The 20,724-nt window shown below is 32.3% G+C and overlaps 1 protein-coding gene across 1 annotated transcript; it reads right to left on the reverse strand.

The window, feature by feature from the left end:
- Positions 1-18,689: 18,689 nt before the first annotated feature.
- On the reverse strand, positions 18,690-19,735 carry LOC120209477 (universal stress protein PHOS32-like). Its single transcript, XM_039208473.1, has 4 exons — positions 19,430-19,735; positions 19,242-19,349; positions 19,041-19,164; positions 18,690-18,948 (listed from the first exon to the last, which is right to left on the reverse strand). The coding sequence occupies exons 1-4, from the start codon at positions 19,728-19,730 to the stop codon at positions 18,855-18,857; spliced, it is 627 nt and encodes a 208-aa protein (XP_039064404.1). The 5' UTR covers positions 19,731-19,735; the 3' UTR covers positions 18,690-18,854.
- Positions 19,736-20,724: the final 989 nt, after the last annotated feature.

Here is a 20,724-nt window from a genome sequence, read left to right on the forward strand (position 1 = left end):
ATGATAAATGCTGGGTTTCTTGCACCACATCTTAGTACATCAGATTCCAAAAATGACAGTTATTGTTGTTATCACAATGAAGATGGACATGATGTACAAGAATGTGCCGAATTTAGAGCCTTGATCCAACTAATGATGGACAGGAAAGAACTGGAATTTTACGATGAAAGCAATGACACTCCTAAAGCAGAAAAAGTCATGGCAAGTGAGGCATCCTGACGAGGCTTTATTCAATTTTGAGACATCTTGTTTGAATTTGTTTTTTTTTTTTGTTTTCATGTTTGGGACTTGTTTTTGAGAAACTGTTTTTTCGGCAGCATAGTTTAAGCTGAGAAAAGCCATATGTCGACGAAGACCTTTCGAGTTCGGTTTTATTCAGCTCAAGGGCCTGTCAATCACATGGTGGAGTCAAGGAACTACTTTCCAGTCGAATTTTAACCAAGGTCTTTAATCCGAGAAGAAGACCGAGGTTGACTACAATTGGGCAATGAGAAGCCGCATCCCGTTTCAAACTTCGAGCTACGGTTTCAATTCCGTATCATTTCGAATTCGCGAAGGAGGAGTCATCCGCAACCTGATTCGACAAGGAGTTATTCTTTCAGAGTCAATTTTTCAACTTTAAAGAACGAAAATTTGTGTCTTTTTGTCTTTGTCCTATTTTTCGTTCCACGAAAAAGGACAAAGAGGGGCAGCTGTAGACACTCATTTTCGTCCATTTTTTATTTTTATTTTTTTTATTATATATATATATATCTATATATATATTATTTACTTTGCAAACGGTCTTTGAAAATACTTATAATATACATAATTTTTGAAAACATTTTGAAAATGTATATAATATATAGTTTTAAAAATATTTTTTTGAAAACTATATAGTATATAGTTTTTAAAACATTTTAGAAAATATATATAATATATAGTTTTTAAAATCATTTTTGAAAACTTATATAATATATAGTTTTGAATGTTTTTTAAAACATTTAAATATTATATAATTTTTGAAAAACATTTTAAAAATATATATAATATATAATTTTTAAAACGTTTCTGAAAATATATATTATAAAGTTTTTAAAATGTTTTTAAAAACATGTATAATATATAGTTTTTAAAAGCATTTTGGAAATTTATATATTACATATTTTTGAAAATATTTATATATATATAGTATTATTATTATTATTATTATTATTATTTATTATTTTATTTATTATTATTATTTATGCTTTTTGCAGGGTCCAAGTCAAAGATCTGTTTTGGGTCCAATATGGTCCAAGTCCGGTCCAAACACTGGGCCTGAACCAGCCTAGCAGAGGATACGGTTTAGGGTCTGGAAACCCTAGTCATACATGTCACAGGCGGCGTACGAGGGGGGCAACCAAACGTCAAGCCCGAGCCGGCCGGCCGGGAAAATCGGGATTGCACCATCCCGAGAATCCCGGCCACGTGAACGTTGAGGGGAACGACCCCGTTATCATCGAAAACGGCCTTCACCGAGGGGTTATAAATACCCCGGTGAGGCCATGCCAAAAGGGGGAGCATCGAGAAGAGAAAAACACAGAAACCAACGGAAGAATCACGGCCACAAATAACCAAACATCAACACAAAATAGAGAACACAGATCTACACCAAACGTCAACCACATACAGAACCACAGTACACCGAGAGCCATAACCAAACACAAGTCCAAACGAAACACAACCAGAACGCAAAATAAACCAAAACAACAGCAAAAAACAAAAACAAAAGCGGACAACCCCGATCTAAGCCACGAAGGGCCATCGGAAGCGGAAAGGTCGCCGGAGAAGGGTAGGTGCCGAACGGTTTTTTGTAGATCTACGGTTATTTGGGTATGTTCTAAAGATTTGGGGCTCAGATTCGGGTGCACGACGTTGAGGGAGTTATTTTGGTAGGTTTGGGTTTCCTAAGGTCGCCGGCAGCGGCGGTCGGCATGGCGTTGGCACGACGGGAGACCACCGGAGCTGTGGCCTGATATTTCCCATTTGAGAGAGTTTGAGAGACGAGAGAGAGCGCAGAGAGAGAGGGAAAATGACCAAATGAGAGAAATGAATAAACAAAACCCTATTTTCGGCTTTAAATACGAGATTCAAAACGGCGCCGTTTTACGAAGGATTAGTTTGCAAATAGAGGATTTTTAGATCCTCTCCGCAGTCCCTGGTATTTTGGATCGGTTTTCATTTTGGTCACTATTTGTAATTTTTGACCCCGAATTTGCAATTCAATTAATTTGGTCCCGGTTTATATTTCTTTTATCTTTGTGAATTGGCTCCTAACTTTTTCATTTTTTTTGCAGTCCATTTTAATGTCAATTTGGCCCGTTAATTCTATTTTTTTAATTTGGTCCCCCTACGTCTTACTGTATTTTATCGCTATCATTATTATTATTATTCCTTCATATTTTTTTGTTACTATTAAACTTTACCTTTTTTTTCTTTTTTCTTTTTTATAATTTTATTTTTATCTATCATATTTTTCTTTCCTCTTTGACTTATTTCTGTTTATTTATTTCTTTTTCACTTATTAAATTTTTTTTTCTTTTGACTTGTTATTATTATTACTATTTTTGTTTTCGATTCATTTAATATTTGTTTATTATTTTTTTATCTAACATTTTCGATTTTTCTTTTAGAAGAATTTCAACCGATCAAAGGTAAGTAATTCGAATCGGATTTCTAAATTTCAATTTAACTTTTCTAATTTTCGTAATTAAAGACAACCGGCAAATTAATTGCTACCGAAAGGGCGGTTCAAGGGTGCTAGTCCTTCCTTGACCGTAACCGACTCCCGAACCCGATTCACTTCTGGTAAAACGCAGATCAGGTAAGATGGTGTCCGACCTACCTAAATTCGTTTTAAAATGGTCGGTGGCAACTCTAACCCAATTCATTCAAGTCGAAGCCCAATTCTGGGGCCCTACTCGAAAGACGATCGCGACATAAACATATCAAAATTGATAGTTTAGGTACTAAACGCGTTGAGTTTTTAACGTCCCAGTATTAAAATAAAACAAAAATTAAGCTTTAGGTATGATTTTGAAAAAATTAAAAGTTTAAATACTGCAATGAACTAAAACTGATAGTTTAAGTACTAAATACGTAGTTTACCCTAAAAATTATTATGGGCTATCATATATATAAATATGAATTGATTTATAACATTTGCCTATATTAAAAAATTGTAGTATCATTACACTTATAAATCAATAAGTCTTCAGTGATTTTATATTTTAGTCATTCATTGTTAGAAAACTAACAGTGATATTAACATGTCATTATAAAATAATATCGCATCATTCTTAAAAAAAATAAAAATGTCACATCATCGCCGTTGTTAATTTTAACAAAAAAATGACTAAAATAAAATCAAAGTATAATGTTAGATACAATTTTTAAAAAAAAAATTAAACATCCAAAACAAAACTAAGTAAGAAGTGGGTGATTGTAGGCAGTTTACTTGGAATCTTCTTTTCCAAAGGCAAATCAAACTTTGTAAAAATCCTCTTTACTTGGAATTGAGAGTGAAATTCAACAACATATGATTTGGATATAAAGCAGGGACAAACTTTTATTTTATTTTATTTTTTACTTTTATTTGAATTGAATGTCAATTATTAGGCGAATTTTGCTTTATGACTGGCATTGTTAATTTTGGAGAAAGAAATTTGATGCTATTAAAATTATAGCTTTCTTTTTAAAGAAAATTATTTCAAGGGTAAAAATCTTTTTTTCCTTTTTTTAATTTAGAAAATGAGTTACTACGTCAATAATTAACAATAAAAATAGACATCAATCATGGAAATATTCAAAATTTTCAAATAAAGAAAACCGAATATCATAAAATTAAAGTATATGGATTAAATTTTAAATTAAGGGATACAATTGAAAGCCACCGGAGGGAAACAAAGGCCCCTTTAGTCTTTACCCTTGGGCTGATTTGAGTTTTAGTAAAGGTACTAACGGTGTGCTTTGATTACTTTACTTCTTGTAAAAAGTACATGTTGAATGTTTATTTTATTTTTTTCATATTGTGGCTCCAAAAATTCCCAAATTTTGAATTGAACCCATTCAGTAAATATAAGGACCCAAGTTAGGCCAAATTGGCACATTACGGCTCCCGAGTAAATTATTTAGCCCATTACGGCACCCAAACTTTTAATTTGGGATCTACGATAATTGCAACAATCCGGCGTGACGAGTTTCATGTGATATAATTTTTTTAATGGGTCGTGTTAGGTGCGCCCCACATCCTAATTAAAAATAAATTTCAAGAGGGACTCGCCATGTAACACCCCAATTTAGGGGCTAAATTTTAGGAATTTCAAAGTATTGGATTTAATTGGTATTTTGGAAGAAATTGGGGATTAAATTATAAAATCATAAAGTTGGTAGACCATTTTAAGAAGTGTAGGAAATTCAGTGACTAAACTCATGATTTAACAATTTTTCTTTAGGAGATAATATAAACCACATTTCATGTATGTTTCTGTAGAAAGATTCTTAGTTTCCCTCCCCATTTGGCTCTCCTTTCAACTTTGATCTACTCACCGTCCGGCGTCTGTTCGACGAACCGAAACCACCATCGTGTTCGTTGTCGACCGATGAACAAAACCCCTCAAACCTTTCATCGTCGTTCGTCGTTAATTTCAATCAGAAGTATCGTCGATTTTAACTCAATTTCCGTTGGTTTTCCGTCGATTCACGTCGATCCGACCATCCGTTTTCGACACCTCCTGCACCATCGTGTTCCTTGCATCGTTTGGAGTCCACCAGTGTTCTCCGTTTCTCCGTCGTCGCCGGCGCATGGAGGGGTGAGAAAATCAAAGTTTTCGATGTTCGAATCGAGCTCTCCGCCGTTCAAAATTGTGAACTGGGCTTGGTAAGTGTCTCAAAATGCCTTAAAATAGTTTTTAGGAATTTTTTCGAGAATGTTTTGACACTCCACGGCGTCGCACGCGCCGCCACTGCTCGTGGGAAAGTTCTGGCCGTAAATAAAAACATTCGGGTGCTAGTTTTTTAAATATTTTTAGAATAGTGATAATATATAATTAATTTTTGTTAGGGTGATATTTGTGTAAAACTGTTGACATTTGACCGCGTTGACCGTTGACCGACGTTGACCACCGTTGACTAAAACTTTGACATGCGTTGACTCACCGTTGACTTTTTCCAGGTATACCTATCCTGATGTTTTTCGACGTCCTGAGTCCGATTCCGCATTTCATTTTTTGAAATTCATACCCGAAAGCCTCGAAATTGCCAGTCAAATCCGTTGACTTTGACCAAAAAGTTAAAATTTTCAAAAAAGTCAAATTTTATGTTTTTTGACGTTCTGAATCTGAATCTGAAGTCTGTTTCGTCAAATTTGAACTCGGTAAGCTGGTTTTCACTAATTTATCATTGATTCGATCCGTTTTGCGGAAATTAAGCTCCGTTTTTTATGAAATTATATTGATATGTATCTGAGGAATTATTGTGTAACATCCCAAACTACGAGTTTGTGACTAAATTGTAAAATTTCAGAATATGGTGATTAAAGTTGAATAGTTCAATGATTTATTTGGAAATAAATCCTAAAAGTTGTTAGTAATTATTAAAGGAATTAAATGGCAAAATGGTCATTGGACTTAGAAATGAATAAAATAATGATATATATGGGGATAAGGTTGAGAGATTTCTCCAGAAATCTCTTCACTCTTCATTCATCTTCTTCTCCAACGTGAAACACTCAAAGCAAATGTGAGTTTTCTGATTTTTTGATTATTTGTTGAATTAAAGGTTGGGTTTTGATCATTAGATGATAACTAAGCTTAAGGAAAGCTTAAGTTATCTTGAAATCAAAAGATAAATGAGTTATGACAGATTAAAGAAAATGGGTTTTTAAGTGAAATTTTGAATAAAAAGGTTTAAATGAATTTGGAGGATAAATTTGACTTGTCATCTATGAGAATAAGAAGTTAGAAGTGTTAGAATTAAGTTTGGATAACATGGAAAATTTAGTAAGATTATTGGTTTTAAGAATTTGGATGAAATATGGAAGATTATAAAGTGTTGGAATGATAGGAATTGGTTAAGGTTGTTATAGATGAATTTAGTAGTATAATAAGGATTTTATACATCAAAATTCGGGTAAAGTGTTGATGATTTTTGGATGAAATAACATATTCTGGGCATGTGCATCGATACACTATGAGTATGTACCGATGCACTAAGACAAATTTTGAAGGTTCATCGATGCATGGATATTTCGAAGTTATTTTGGGTACCGATGCACCCATAGTGCATCGGTACACTCCTAAAGGAAAAGCTGAAATTTGGTTTATTAAATTAGTCTTAGTTATTAACATCAAGTTATAAGGTTTAGGCTTCTGATATCGTTTCAAAAATTATGTTTATGTAGATATTGAACCTAAACAAGTTTCGGAACAATCAAAGAATTAGGATCGAATCAAAGCAAGGCTAAGGTGAGTGCAATTTAAATTGTACTTATGTGATTGATCAAACATTGGCTTGAGATGAGTCAATGTTGGAGTTACTATGGTAAGAAGTAACTTCTAAAATGTTATCTGATTACTATGTGTGCATTAGTACATAGAAATGGATGTATGTTATTATATGTTACATGATTTACATGCTTACGTGAAAATGCAACATATGATATATGTTACTTGATATGATATGCAAGGTTACATGAACAAATGAGAAATGATAAAAGCCATATGAAATGATCTATGTGAATACATGCACTTTTGATACGTGTTATATGATATGAGATATATGTTTACACATACATGTGGTACGTGACAGAAGAGAAATGATATGAATAAGTAATGTGAACTGTTATAAATGATAATGCCCATGTTATGTGATATGAGAGCTAGGGGTATAGTTAGCATGCCAAGGGTCGAGGGTTTACCTATGTTCTTCGAGACATATGGACTGTTTACCTATGTTCTTCGGGACATATGGACTGATTACCTAGGTTTTTCGGAATCTATGGACTGGTCCTTCGGGACATTTATGCGAGCTCTGGTGACAGCATAATTGTGCACAACCTCAATGTACTCACATATCTTAAGTTCTCAAAAGTATACATGGGTTATGGTCTTTAAAGAGGTTAAATAAATCAATTGATATGGTACTATGTTTATATTTATGATAAATGCATCATTATTATGTTTATGCCTCACTAAGTCTATGACTTAGTGTGTAAGTTATTTACACGTAGGTACTGAGAAGCAGGAAGATCAAAGCTAAGTTCAAAGTAACAACATATCTCTGCTCAAAGATCAGATCAGAAGAACTTTACACAGTATGTATGTTTATGTGTTAGCATGTAAATAGAGTCGTTTAGTATATATGCTCTGATCGACTTTTGTAATGTTTTAAACATATAAACGTAAATGGTAAATGTATAGTAATTAAAGAGTTAATTTTTTACAAGTTTTATGTACATTTTACGAAAATCACTGTAGCAGTGCATCGATGCACAATTTGCTTTCGAAATTTTTGTGCATCGATGCACTGTAGCAATACATCGATGCACTGTAGCACTATTCATGGTACTGTTCATTATTGTTCACGGTATTGTTAATACCGTATAGTATTGTTCATAAATACGTATTTTTTTTAGATTTTTTATAATGAAGCATAATTTAATAGTATATTATTGTATTTTCTTAAAATGAGTTCAAATGTTTTGATATTTTATAAGAATATCGTTTTAAAAAGTCAATGTGACATCTCGGACTTGTATTCGGGTTGGCTACAGGTTGGGGTGTTACATATTGAAAGTTGATTTCAAGATAGATGGTGTTCAAATGAAATTTAATAGTTGATCAATATTGCATGGAAATCGAGGTAATACATTACTACCTTTTTAATGCTTTATGAAACATGTTGGTTTTGATAAATGCATGAATGAAAATGTTGGATTATCTGAATAGTTAATTAGTTTTTACACTCGATACGAATAAGGTAGAAAGTAGGTAACTGAATATGGCTCAGATGGCTATTATAAGAAATTTGAGGACAATTGGAATTAAATTACAAGTTTTGGGATAAATGAATCAGCCATGGATATGTAGATTATAATTTATCTCATTAAAGGTATTTGGATGATGAATTATGAGAATACTTCGATTAGGTAAAATTATAAAAATACCCCTGTGTTGTATAATGACAAGAATTGTCCCTGAAAGTGATTAATAACTCTGAAAATATTTATTGATCTGATAAAACTACAGATGTGCATAAGAAATGCTAGTTTGTTTAGAAAATGTGGATAACTCATTTTTAACCCCCAAGAGGGTTTGTGCAAGATAATAGAAGTCTGTTAAGGAATCATTTCAAGATCAGATAATGTTCGGGAAAGCAATTAACCATACGATCTCTAAATTATAATTATTTTCGTTATAAGTTAATACCGAGATTATCTGGTTAAAAAATTACGAGAATACCCTTGAGAGGTAAAAATAATCTGAGTTGGCCATGAATGAGAAAGTAATTTGAGGATTCGTACTTAACTCAATAAGTTTTGGATTTAATTGTTAAGATCATGTCTTTGCACAGAATGTTCCTGATAACTTGTTGGTAACTTCTGAGAAGACAATTGACCTGAAAATCTCTGAGTTAAGAATAAATTATCGAGGGTGCTCTTTGGATAGAATTGTTCGAAATGACTGAAATAAATTATAAGTTTAAATTCGATAATAAGATCGGACGGAAGGAAATGATTGTAATTCATTGGATCTGTAAAATGACCAGAATATCCCTGGAATGGAAATGACTCAAGAATATCACCAAGATCAAGAATGATTGGATATCCTCGAGCTCTGAAATGAATGAAATAAAACTGAACACCAAAATAACCAAAATACCCTTATGGCCTAGACTAAGTAGATATTTTGGATTAATTAAGGAATCCAAGTAAATATGGGTGTTGTAATACCCTTAAAAGTTATGGAACACAACTTAAGTGAGCCGATAAACCTTAATGACATGTCAGTACCTGAATGACATAGATATCACTTGAATGTGTGTTCGTCTCCTCAAGTTTGGATTGATGATAATTTTGGAAGTACTTAGCTCAGCTCAGCTCAACTCTAGATCAAATCTGGTACTAAGAAATGAATATTTGTTAGAGAAATCAACCACGAAAATCAAATTGAATTGAACGAAAGTACAATATGTATCTGAAATTCAGAAACGTCTGTCTTACTCTGGAAACTTCCGAAGTAACTGGAATGGACTTGAATGCTAAATGAACTAAGAAATCTCAAGGATTGAAGATTAAGTAAGTGATTGGGATAAGCCTGGAAACTCAGATGAACTTACATGATGTATCATCCCTATGGATTATGAACCACAAATCAAATACGTTGGCATTTCCTAGTATAGTTGAAACATAGAAATGAAATAAAGACATTAGAATATACGTTTGTCTCCTTCAGATCTGTTCAGTGATGACTCAGAAGATGAACTATGGACAAGAATATTTGGTATTAAAGTGTAAATACCCTATAAGGACAATGAATTGATCAGTCGACAAGCATTAGTTCTCGGAGTTATTCATCTGGAGTTATTCGATAATTAAATCAATCAACATAGATTGTAAAGGTTCTGAATCTTCATTCTCCCTTTTCAGCTCAAACCACTCTATGTAAAGTATTCTGAATATCCTTATGATTACGTTGAGCTTCCGAAAAATGTCCGAATAAGATATGATCCCGATAAATCATATTTTGAATACTTGATGATTCTGTCAGCTAATAAACTCTTCCAATAGTGATTCTAACTTCTAACATTCTATCGGTAAACTGAAGATCCGTGTTTTTCTGCCTAATAAGATTATCCAATATCTCTGAATAATATTTGTAAACACTAGTGTGTTCCCTAATCACATAAATATTTTATCTGATTTTTTACTTGAATTCTGTTCTGATACATGACCTGAATTTTGTTATGATTTCTGATCTAGATTATGTTCTGATATCTGATCTGAATTCTGTTTTGATTTCTGATATCTCTGTTTACTAACGGAGAAATGTTTTATATGGGGGGTTTATTGTTGGAGGAAGTATATTTGCAAGCTTCTATACTTTGTGCTAAGGGCCTTACTGGCATGTGCGGTTAGGTGTATGGTTTTGGGGAACCTACACATTATGATGTGTAGCGGTTGGGGAAATTATTAGGACTTTTGAATTAAAAATAATAATAATAAATATGTTTTAAAAGATCTATATCTTTTTACTGGTTTTACGGGAACACACTAGATAACCTATTCTGATCTCCTGAACCTAGACATCTGAAATATATCCATCTGAATTGAATACTATCTGTTACTACCTGAGATATCAATGGGATCTCACCTCAGCTTAAAAATCTGTAAATATCTGAAACAATAAGGAAATATATGTTTATTTGTATTTGCACATTCTTCAGCATCATCTGGTAGTTCTGTAAAGGAGTTCTTCCGGCGTTGTTTGCAGAGTATGGTACATGTGATTAGGGGCATATAATTGTATTTTGTTTTATATACAAGTCTAAAAAATTGTTTTATTTATGCATACTGATAAATCATTTTATAAGTTACATGTTTTAATAAAAGTTTTAAATTTTACGCTATTACAGTGAGTCACTCTGGTGACCCTAATGTGACACTCCAGATCGAATCGGGTTACTTGCATCGGTCTGAGGGGGTTACACGTCACACCGAAGTGACGAGTCCCAATAAAAAATAATATTTTTTGTATTTTTTTAAAAGAAAATTAAAAAATAATATTTTATGGACATGGAATTCCAACATCTACAATTTTCAAAAAAAATTAAATTTCAATAGAAATTTAACTGACTCAAAACTAAAGGAATAGTATCGGTACCATTACTCAGAGTATCGATATCATATATGGTATTGGTACCATTATAGCATTTTGTTTTGACAGTATCAGTACTGCCTCAACAGTATCGGTACTACTACTCTAAGTAGTGTCGATAGCATATATGATATCGGTACCATTTTAACATTCTGTTTTGACAGTATCTGTACTGCATCAATAGTATTGGTATTACTTCATTATTTTGGGTTTTAGTATCGATATATGTATCGATACTTCTTTAACAATATCGATACTGTTATAGGAGTATCGATATAATTATATTTAAAAATCATTTTTACTCAATTAAAGTTCGAAACCCTTAGTAAAAATTATTTCAAAAACATTTCAAGTATAGGACTCAAATTTTAAACATAAATAATATCCAAAATATAGTGGGCATGGTCATAAACAAGAGTTTACGATTCCCCTATTTGTGTAAGACTTAAAAAGATTTAGGTATCAGGAGTATAGATTTTGACAATTTGGTTCATTAAAACAAGAGTTTACGACTGCCATTTCAGTTGGATTGGGAGGAGGATTTGGCAGAGGGTTTGGAGGTGGATTAGCATGAGAGGAAGATGATCTAGGACATTTGTGAGACATTTTAATGAAAATCAGAATAAAGATTATACCTGCAAGGATAAACAATAAATACGTATACAATCAATTAATCTCAAAACTCAATATGAGTCCATAATTCAAGGTATTCTATAACTAAAATATTATTATTATTAATAATATAATGGGCTAAAAATAATGTGTTTAAAAAATTTAAGAAAAAAATTTATGAAAAACAAAAGTATATATATATATATATATATGAAAACGATGGAGTACTCAAGGTATTTGATGTCATCACCTCAAATTGAGATTGTCTGTGATGAAGAAGATGATCTCATGGACCTATTTCTTCCACTTCTGAGGAAAATTGTTGTGAAGGTGGCACTTGATCCCACCCACTTCCTTCTCACGCCGCTCAACTCTCCATCGATGGTTGATATGCACCATATCCACCATAACTTTCTTGCGATGAATAATAATTGGCGGAAGCATAAGATGAAGATGTTGATGAATATGATGATTTTTCCCATATTTTTCTTTCAATATTTCCCACTCGGACCGCTCCTCCGCCGTTGTCAAGTATGGTTTCACATTTGCTTCAAAATTTTGGAGGTAGGGAGAAACATTGAAATCAAAATCTTCGGGTTGTACCTCGGAACGATTAGGCAATCGTAAGTGTCTATTTTGCCATTCATATATGAATGTAGCATGCTTCCTCGGCCAATCTTCGGAATACTTCCCACGCGCATCTACTTTATGCAAATCGTCAATGTTATATATTGACATTTCTATCGGTTGATGAAACTCAAATTGTTGTAAAACTCTATCGGTGGCATATATCTCAACAATTGCAAAATGGAGCAATGGTGTTATGGCAAACAATGTGTCTGCTCCTTCAAAGAACATTGGCGGTAGACACCGTTGGATATCCGACTCATAATAAGACATCCAATTAAACTGTCAAAACTATTATGTTAGTATAATTAAACAATTAATATTACAATTTAAAAGTTAATGAAAAAAATATGAAAAATTACCACATGTCTACCAGCGATATCAATTCTCATCCTAATATCTAATTTGGTTGCACCCGACAACTTTGTATCGATTATTCGGTGTCGCCATCTAAAAAAAATTATGTTATTTATTGTCATTTTCAAAATATTGAAATAAATATTATAAAATATCAAAACTTTAAATATATATGAATTTACTTTGCGCTTTTTTTTCCTATAATGACTATAGTCGCCTTACATAATTCACGATACAAAAATGTCAAAATTACATAACCCCAACTATATTGGCGACATACAACGAAATCCTCCATTACCGGAAGATATTGGGTGTGCACCAAATTGCCCAATTTATCCGGTAGCAAGATCCCTCCAATCAACGTCAAAAGATATACTCGAGCTGCATATATCACCTCTTGCTCTGTTGATTGTTCGTCTACTCTAAATTCGCTTTCCAACCACGTCATCTGTACCCGCAACCCGTCAATGAAATCGGTTGGAGCCTCCTTTCCCAATAAATTTGAAATAAGAACATTTATCTTTTAAGTGTTGCAAAGCACCAATGATAGACCATTAATCGGAACGCCAAGTTGATACGCGACATCTTCCAAAGTTATTGTCACTTCACCACAAGGTAAATGAAATGTATGCGTTTCGGGCCTCTAACGCTCAATCAACGCCGATAACAGTGTCGGTATCACCTTAAATTCGCGAAGAAACGTCGCTCCATATAATCTGGATTGTGAAAGATATATTACCATCCGCTGATGTGGCTCTTCATTCGTCATTCCTCGATGATGAATGGTTCGTTCTTCTCGCTACAATTTGAAAATAAATTATTTAATACAATTACATAAAATAATTATTATTAATAATATAATTTTGTCAAAACTAAAATGAAATAAAACAAATTAAACTTACTGTTGTCAACTTGATCGACGAAATATGAACTTCGTCAGGACGTAACATTTCATCTCTTGATGTCATTTCAATAAAAATTCTTCAACACAAAAGTTTTTGCTATGAGTATAATATTTGATTATAAGTGAAAAATCTATCTAAATCAAACCTCTATTTATACTATTCTACCCAATGACTACTTTTTTCAAACTGAAAATAGCCATTGGAACTCGTGACACCGGCATGACGAGTTCCATTGAAATTTTAAAAAAAATCAACCGTTGAACAACGTTCAATCCAATGGTCAAAAAAGTCAATATTATAGTCGGCGTGACGAGTTCCATTGAAATTTAAAAAAAATTCGACCGTTTAACAACATTCAATCCAACGGTCAAAAAAGTCAAAATTATAGCCGTTGGAACTCGTCACGCCGGCATGACGAGTTCCATGTCCATAAATATTATTTTTAAATTTTCTTTTAAAAATTACAAAAAAATAATTATTTTTATTGGAATTCGTCACGCCGGTGTGATGAATCCCTCTTGAAATTTATTTTTTAATCAGACTGTGAGACCCACTTAACACGACCCATTAAAAAAACTGTTGTAATTATCGTAGATCTCAAATTAAAAATTTGGGTTTCCTAATGGGCTAAATAATTTAACCGGGAGTCGTAATGGGCAAGTTGGCCCCCAGTTAAGTGTTAAATAGCCCACAAAGTAGATCATTCTATAAAAATAGATGTCTCGAAAGTGTAGCCTAATTCGAATAAATCTATAAAAGATAGTCCTCAAATTTAGATTCTATCTCACTTGAATCGTTTATAAAAAAGAAAACAATAAATAAAGATGTTGATTAGAGACCAACTAATCTCGTCATATCATTTTTCATTTGTCAGAGATTAATATAAAGAAATATCTATTAGTAAAATCTAACTATTTGATAGCGAACGTTCATATACCTCTGTAAATTACTTTGTATTCAAATTCGAAACTTCAAGAGATAACAACAATTCCTTAATTACTAAAGTCACTTATGTCGTGCTTTAATCATATCATTTTTTCATTAATCTAGGGTAAGTATAAAATAGTATATGTTTAAAGATAACTCTCAACCACTTGATATTAAACGCTCACACCCCTGACATTCCCGGTGTTCGAACTCAAAACCTTTAAGAATAACAACAATTCTATTACTACTGAGTTTGCTCGATTCATACCTTATCATATTATTTATCGTATAAAAAAGGTAACTTTTCATAATAAATATAAATATAAATAATATTATAATGTATATGTTCGTCATCATGATAAAGTGTTGTCATTTAGGGTTTTTTTTTTATAAGTGTTACCATTGATTTTTTTTAATAAAATTATCAAGGATGATGTTGCTATTGCTGGCTACTATTTTCTGGTTCGAGCAATTGACATTTGACAACTTACGGCGATGAAAATTGACAACGCAAATTAAATAAATTTTTCAAGAAACTAATTAATTTAATTTAATGTTATTACGTAATTTTAAACAAATTAATTAATTTAATTTTGATTAGATAAAGTTATAATTGAAAGTAAATCTATAAGTTAATTTTTTAATAGACGATAATTAAAATAAAACATATATAATATTAATAATGATTTTATCATAAATAATAGTTTGATGATTAATAGTAGTTTAAAAGAATGGGTTTATGAGTAGCCCAACTATAAATATGGCAGCCGATGGTTACTGAAAAATTGCAGTTAGGATATTAAAAGTCCAATCTAATATCCCATTGGCTCAGTAATCATTGGAAACAAAAATCATTGGCTCCATTTTTTTACAAGGAAAATCCTTTCGACTTTCGTAATATATTCGCATTGTTCAACACTTTCTAGCCACCCCACCATGACTGTTGTTCAATGAAAGCAAAAGGGAATCGGCTGCGAGTAAATAACAAGGACCCAAAGAAGAGTATTGCGTTTTGAGGTGCAGCGCCATGGGTGAAGAAGAATTGAAGGTGTTTGGAGCTTGGGGAAGCCCTTTTAGCCGTAGAGTGGAGATTGCTTTGGAATTGAAAACCGTTCCTTTCGAGTACGTGGAAGAGAATGTGTCGGATGACAAGCTCAAGAGTCCGTTGCTTCTCACATAAAATCCGATTTACAAGAAAGTTCCGGAGTCTGATTATTCTCGAATACATTGATGAAACCTGGAACAATAATCCCATCTTGCCTGCCGATCCTCTTCAAAGATCCCAGGCTCGTTTCTGGGCTCACTTCATAGATGACAAGGTAAGATTCTTTTATCAGTTATGGAAAACACTGGTTTAGACGTGTATTCAAAGTTGATTTTGGTCTTGGTTATCAATCGAGTCAACTTTGGGTTTAGCTCAATTTCGGGTTCCAGTCATTTTGAGTTTAGGCTAATTTTAAGTACAGATTGTTGCGATTATGGTCATTTTGAGTTTGTATTATCTGGCTGGTAATTGAGTTGAGCCGTCTGTGAATAACTTGATTATTTGATTCAAATTTGGTTAACGTTGATTCAAATTGATTCGATTTAAATTCAAATTTAACTTGAGATTTTAACGAGGTGAATTGTATAATGTTTAACTCGACTCCATACGTTCATGAGCATGTCGTTAATTGTTTTATTTATAATTTTTTAAGATGTTGACTTATTTTGTAGGAATAGAATTTTTTTGCCCATTGTAAAAAAAATTAATTTTACACATATTTAGGATTAATGAATAAAAACAAATGATTGAGATTATAAATAATAAATTTGAAGATATTTATTAGAAAAAATACTCAATCTCAACTATCTATTTCTGCTGATTTTGTGTTATAAAATATAGATCATGAATTTGATCATGCCCATATTAGTACGATAATTAAATACATTTTTTATATTGAGATACTAAGTATTTAAAAAAGTAACAATCGGCAGCTTGAAACTTTATTTTATCAAATTCAGGATTTATCTTTTGATAGCTTAAAATTATCATGTTTAATCATATATGTAGTTTCTTTTCATATATTTAAGAGAAAATAATCTCAGCGACCAAAAATGCCTTATAATATACGATTTTAACCAACTTTTTTTGGATTTGCCAAAATGACCAACTAAATCGTAATGCGATCGATAATTCGCAACGCGATCTCCGGTATCGCAAATCAGTTTCCAGATTCGCGTTGCGATAATCGAAGTTCGCGTTGCGATAATCGAAGTTCGCGTTGCGATTTTCCAAATTCGTTGCGATAGTCGAAGTTCGCGTTGCGATTTATTCCAAATTCGTTGCGATAGTCAAAATTTTTGTTTCTTAAGAATTTTCTCTAAAAAGATAGTATTCGCGCGGACGTGTCGAAGACACGTATTACCACGACCACGACCACGACCCGACACGAGACGAGACGGCGGCGACGCGCGAGAGTCCCCCTTGTTCTCTATCACTCAACAAGAAAGTGGGAAAGCCAAGCCTTAAATACCATTCCCAATAGTATTTTCAATACTATGTGGGATTGAACATTACCAACACTTGTTCCCAATACTATGTGGGATTGAGCTTTAAATAGTGATATTATTTTTGAATGTTTTGCTTAAAATTGCAATAATCGCGATTGATTGTAGATTGACTTTTAATTATGACATATTTAATCGTATAATACTAATGCAATTGGTTGCTGATTTAGTTGTTTTAAGGTGCATAATTGTTAATTGTTTTCTGAATAATCACATTGTATTGGAAACAAGTGTTGGTAATGCTCAATCCCACATATTATTGGAAACACTATTGGGAATGGTATTTAAGGCTTGGCTTTCCCACTTTTTTGTTGAATGATAGAGAACAAGGGGGACTCTCGCGCGCCACCGCAGCCGTCTGTCCGTCTCGTCTCGTGTTCGTGGTAATACGTGTCTTCGACACGTCCGCGCAAATACTATCGTAACGAATTTGAAAAATCGCAACGCGAACTTCGACTACCGCAACGAATTTGGAAAATCACAACGCGAACTTGGACTATCGCAATGTGAATATGTAAATCGCATTGCGATAGTCTAAGTTCGTGTTGCGATAGTCGAAGTTTGCGTTGCGAATCTGGAAACTGATTTGCGATACCGGAGAACGCGTTGCGAATTATCGATCGCTTTACGATTTAGTTGGTCATTTTGGTAAATTTAAAAAAAAATTAATTAAAATCATATATTATAAGATATTTTTGATCATTGAGATTATTTTCTCTATATTTAAATATAATCTTTGCATTCATTAAGTGATTGAGAAAGGAGTAATGTACATACGTTGTAGTCGCCTCCTAACTCGTCTTTAGCACTGACGGAGCCAGGCTACGATAGGGTATCCAATGACACCCAAATTTTTTTTTTGAAAAAAATATTTTTTTAAAATTTAATATAAAAATATTTTTAGAAAAATAAATTAATATACTTTTAAAAATATATTGATAACTTCAAGCATAAATGAACACTTATTATTCATTTTCATTCCACTTAAAAGAATTCATATAATTTTTAAATTTAAAACCTTAAAATATCTATTTATAAATTTAATCTTTCAAAATTATTTTTCTAGATCCACCCTGATCTTTAGCATGCCTCGGGCATATTTATTTTATTTATTTTAAAAAATTCATTTTTTTTCATATTTTATCTCATTTTTTCTTTTATTTTTGATCTAAATTTTAATCGAACCATCATTACGTAGGTAGAAAATAGGTACGACACTGATCAAACTAACTATCGTTACTATCCTTCAAAAAAAACAAACAAACAAAAACTGTCGTTACTAAGCAGAAGATGTGTCTGACGTAAAATGTCTTTATCCTGTAAAACATTAAGGAGTAATAATATAAAATATAATCTAAAAAGGTTGTCCTTTTCTATATTATCTCTTAAATAAATTATATGTTTAGTATTTAAATCTTTTTTAATTTTTTAAATTTTTAAATATACCTAAAATTTAATTGTTATTTTATTTTAATATTCATATTCAAAATTTCACATTAAATTTTAAAAAAAATAAAAAATTAAGTATTAAAATTAAAACTGATAATTTAATTACTAAAAAAATTATACATTAAATTTTTAAAATAAAAAATTATACATTAAATATTTTCGTAAGAACACCCGTGTGGTGTCGTCATTGACCATTTTTCACATCCTTTTAAGACAACCCATGTGTAGACGCAGAAAATAGTAAAATTCACAGCTCCGCTTTTTGAAAATTGAAGGTAGACAAAAGCAGGAACAAGTGTCCCCAGATTTTGAATAAAGGCCGCTCTTCCGCACCATGAAAGGCTATGATTTGGATGGAAACAGGTCAATGCCAAAGGAATAATTAACTTACAAAGCACAAATATATTCAAGAATTTTTGGTAACACAAACTTAACACCGTAAACTAGTATGTAAAAACATGATTCAAGCAAAACAAAGAGCAACAGATCAAATTATTCTTATGAAAATCAAACTCGAAATCCGTTAAACATCTCAGTGCTTGCCGGAGCTCGAGTGTTCCTTGACGATGGTAACAGGGCAAGGAGCGTGCGTCATAACATGGTTGCTCACACTCCCCAAGATGATCCTGTAATAATAATTTCCATTACAATCCAAAACAAACTAGTGCTCCTATTGTGCGACCATCCAATAACACTAATAATTTACGGTAGATTTTACCTTTGAACAGTTCCAAGTCCTCTGCTTCCCATGACCAGAGAATCGACCTTTAGATCATCAATAGCATCAAGAATCTTCTCTCTGGCATCCCCTCCCCAGTAAAGCTTTGTCACAACATTTATCTGCAAAATCACAAAACATCAGCTCCAAATAAAAACCTAAAAGATATTTTTATACAGGGAAAACAAGAAAGGGGTTAACCTTTTTGTCTAGAAGCAGTGTCAAGCATGTCAAGAACTTCAATATCAGTTTTAACATCATACTTCTTCATAATCTCCGGTTCCCTAAACTCCGTCAAAGGAATAAGTGCTGCAACAAAACCCAGAAAATAAGAACAACCCAAGATCGGACCCGATACGATTAACAATGAATGAGTTGAAGAAACATACGAGAACCGGATTTGGCCCAGACAGAATTGCGGGACTCATCGAGAGAGTTGGGGTTGATGTGGATAATGTAAAGGGTGTCCCCTTTGTCAGCTAAGTTTTCTATAGCCCATTTCAGAGCGTTCTTGCTGCTAACTGAGAAATCCATGGCCACTCCGATCTTTCTATCTCCTCCCATTTTTTTCTTTTCTCTATCGTTGATCTTGCAAAGAGATGAAGCTAGAATAAGACTTAACGTAATTGTAAAGGAGGGTTTCGGGAATGAAGAAAAACATGAAAGCTCATGGGTTTTTATTATGGCCATGGCATGCTTGTTACAAAAAGTTGTCAGGCTTTAAGGAAAAGTTGAATCAATCTGGTACGTAAACGTGTTCGACAAGTGAGAGAGAGGATTGCTTTGACGCCAATCCGACGGTGGCGTGAAGATATTATTCGTTTTCCATGTGATTTTGAGATAACGAAAGCAAAATACTCCTTTTTATTCCTCTCTTCAATGTATTGAAAATAATTTACCGCCGTGGTAAAATGCTTTAGTTGCTTTGAAACTAGACTTTCATGGTTGATATTTGTGCAAATATCACTAGGCTAATAAATTTAGATTCGACTACTTGCTAAAAAATAATTTTAATTTGTAATTTTATAAGTTAAGTTATAAAATAGAAGTCGAATAATTTAAATTTTTTAATAATTAATAGTTTAATTTTTAATTTCAAGTTAAATTTTTAATAAACAAATATAAACTCATAGAAAAATATCAAATTGCATGAAATATATTCCCACAAGCTAATGCGATGCTTGATCCCGAAAAAAGTAAAAGCTAATGAGCTGTAAGTAGCTTTAAGCTTCACGGCATAGGAAAGTAATTATTTGTTTAATTAGAGTAAGAATCGAATGATAATATATATAATTAGATTAAATTTTAAAAAATTATAAAAATCCATATATAATTTATGTAAAATAAAAATCAACTCAATAACTTTATTATATAAAATAAGTTTAGATGAAAAATCTATTTTAAAAGATGTGATAAACGTTGATTAGGGATACAGTTAAGGAATCGATGGTCAACAAATCAAGCTAGATTTCGACTCTTTAATTGGTCTCAAATAGGTTTCGTTTCACACAATAAAAGCTATTTTAATCTTTTTGAAAAATAAAAAATATTAAATAAATTTTTAAAATTTCATATAAAATATTAAATTGATTCTTAAATTTTAGATAAATGTTACTTTAATTCTTAAATTTTACATGAAATATTAAATTAGTCTTTAAACTCTAGTTAAAATATCAATTTGACT

The sequence above is a fragment of the Hibiscus syriacus genome, unplaced genomic scaffold (genome assembly GCF_006381635.1).
Source record: "Hibiscus syriacus cultivar Baekdansim isolate YM2019G1 unplaced genomic scaffold, ASM638163v2 tig00018999_pilon, whole genome shotgun sequence".
NCBI lineage: Eukaryota > Viridiplantae > Streptophyta > Magnoliopsida > Malvales > Malvaceae > Hibiscus > Hibiscus syriacus.

What these genes read in the sequence shown, in the direction of transcription:
- LOC120209477 (XM_039208473.1), bottom strand. Translation starts at nt 19,730, where the DNA reads ATGGCCATAATAAAAACCCATGAGCTTTCATGTTTTTCTTCATTCCCG. An exon ending in CTGGGCCAAATCCGGTTCTC is followed by an intron (nt 19,350 to 19,429) that starts GTATGTTTCTTC and finishes GTTTTGTTGCAG; the next exon opens with CACTTATTCCTTTGACGGAG. An exon ending in CACTGCTTCTAGACAAAAAG is followed by an intron (nt 19,165 to 19,241) that starts GTTAACCCCTTT and finishes TTGTGATTTTGC; the next exon opens with AGATAAATGTTGTGACAAAG.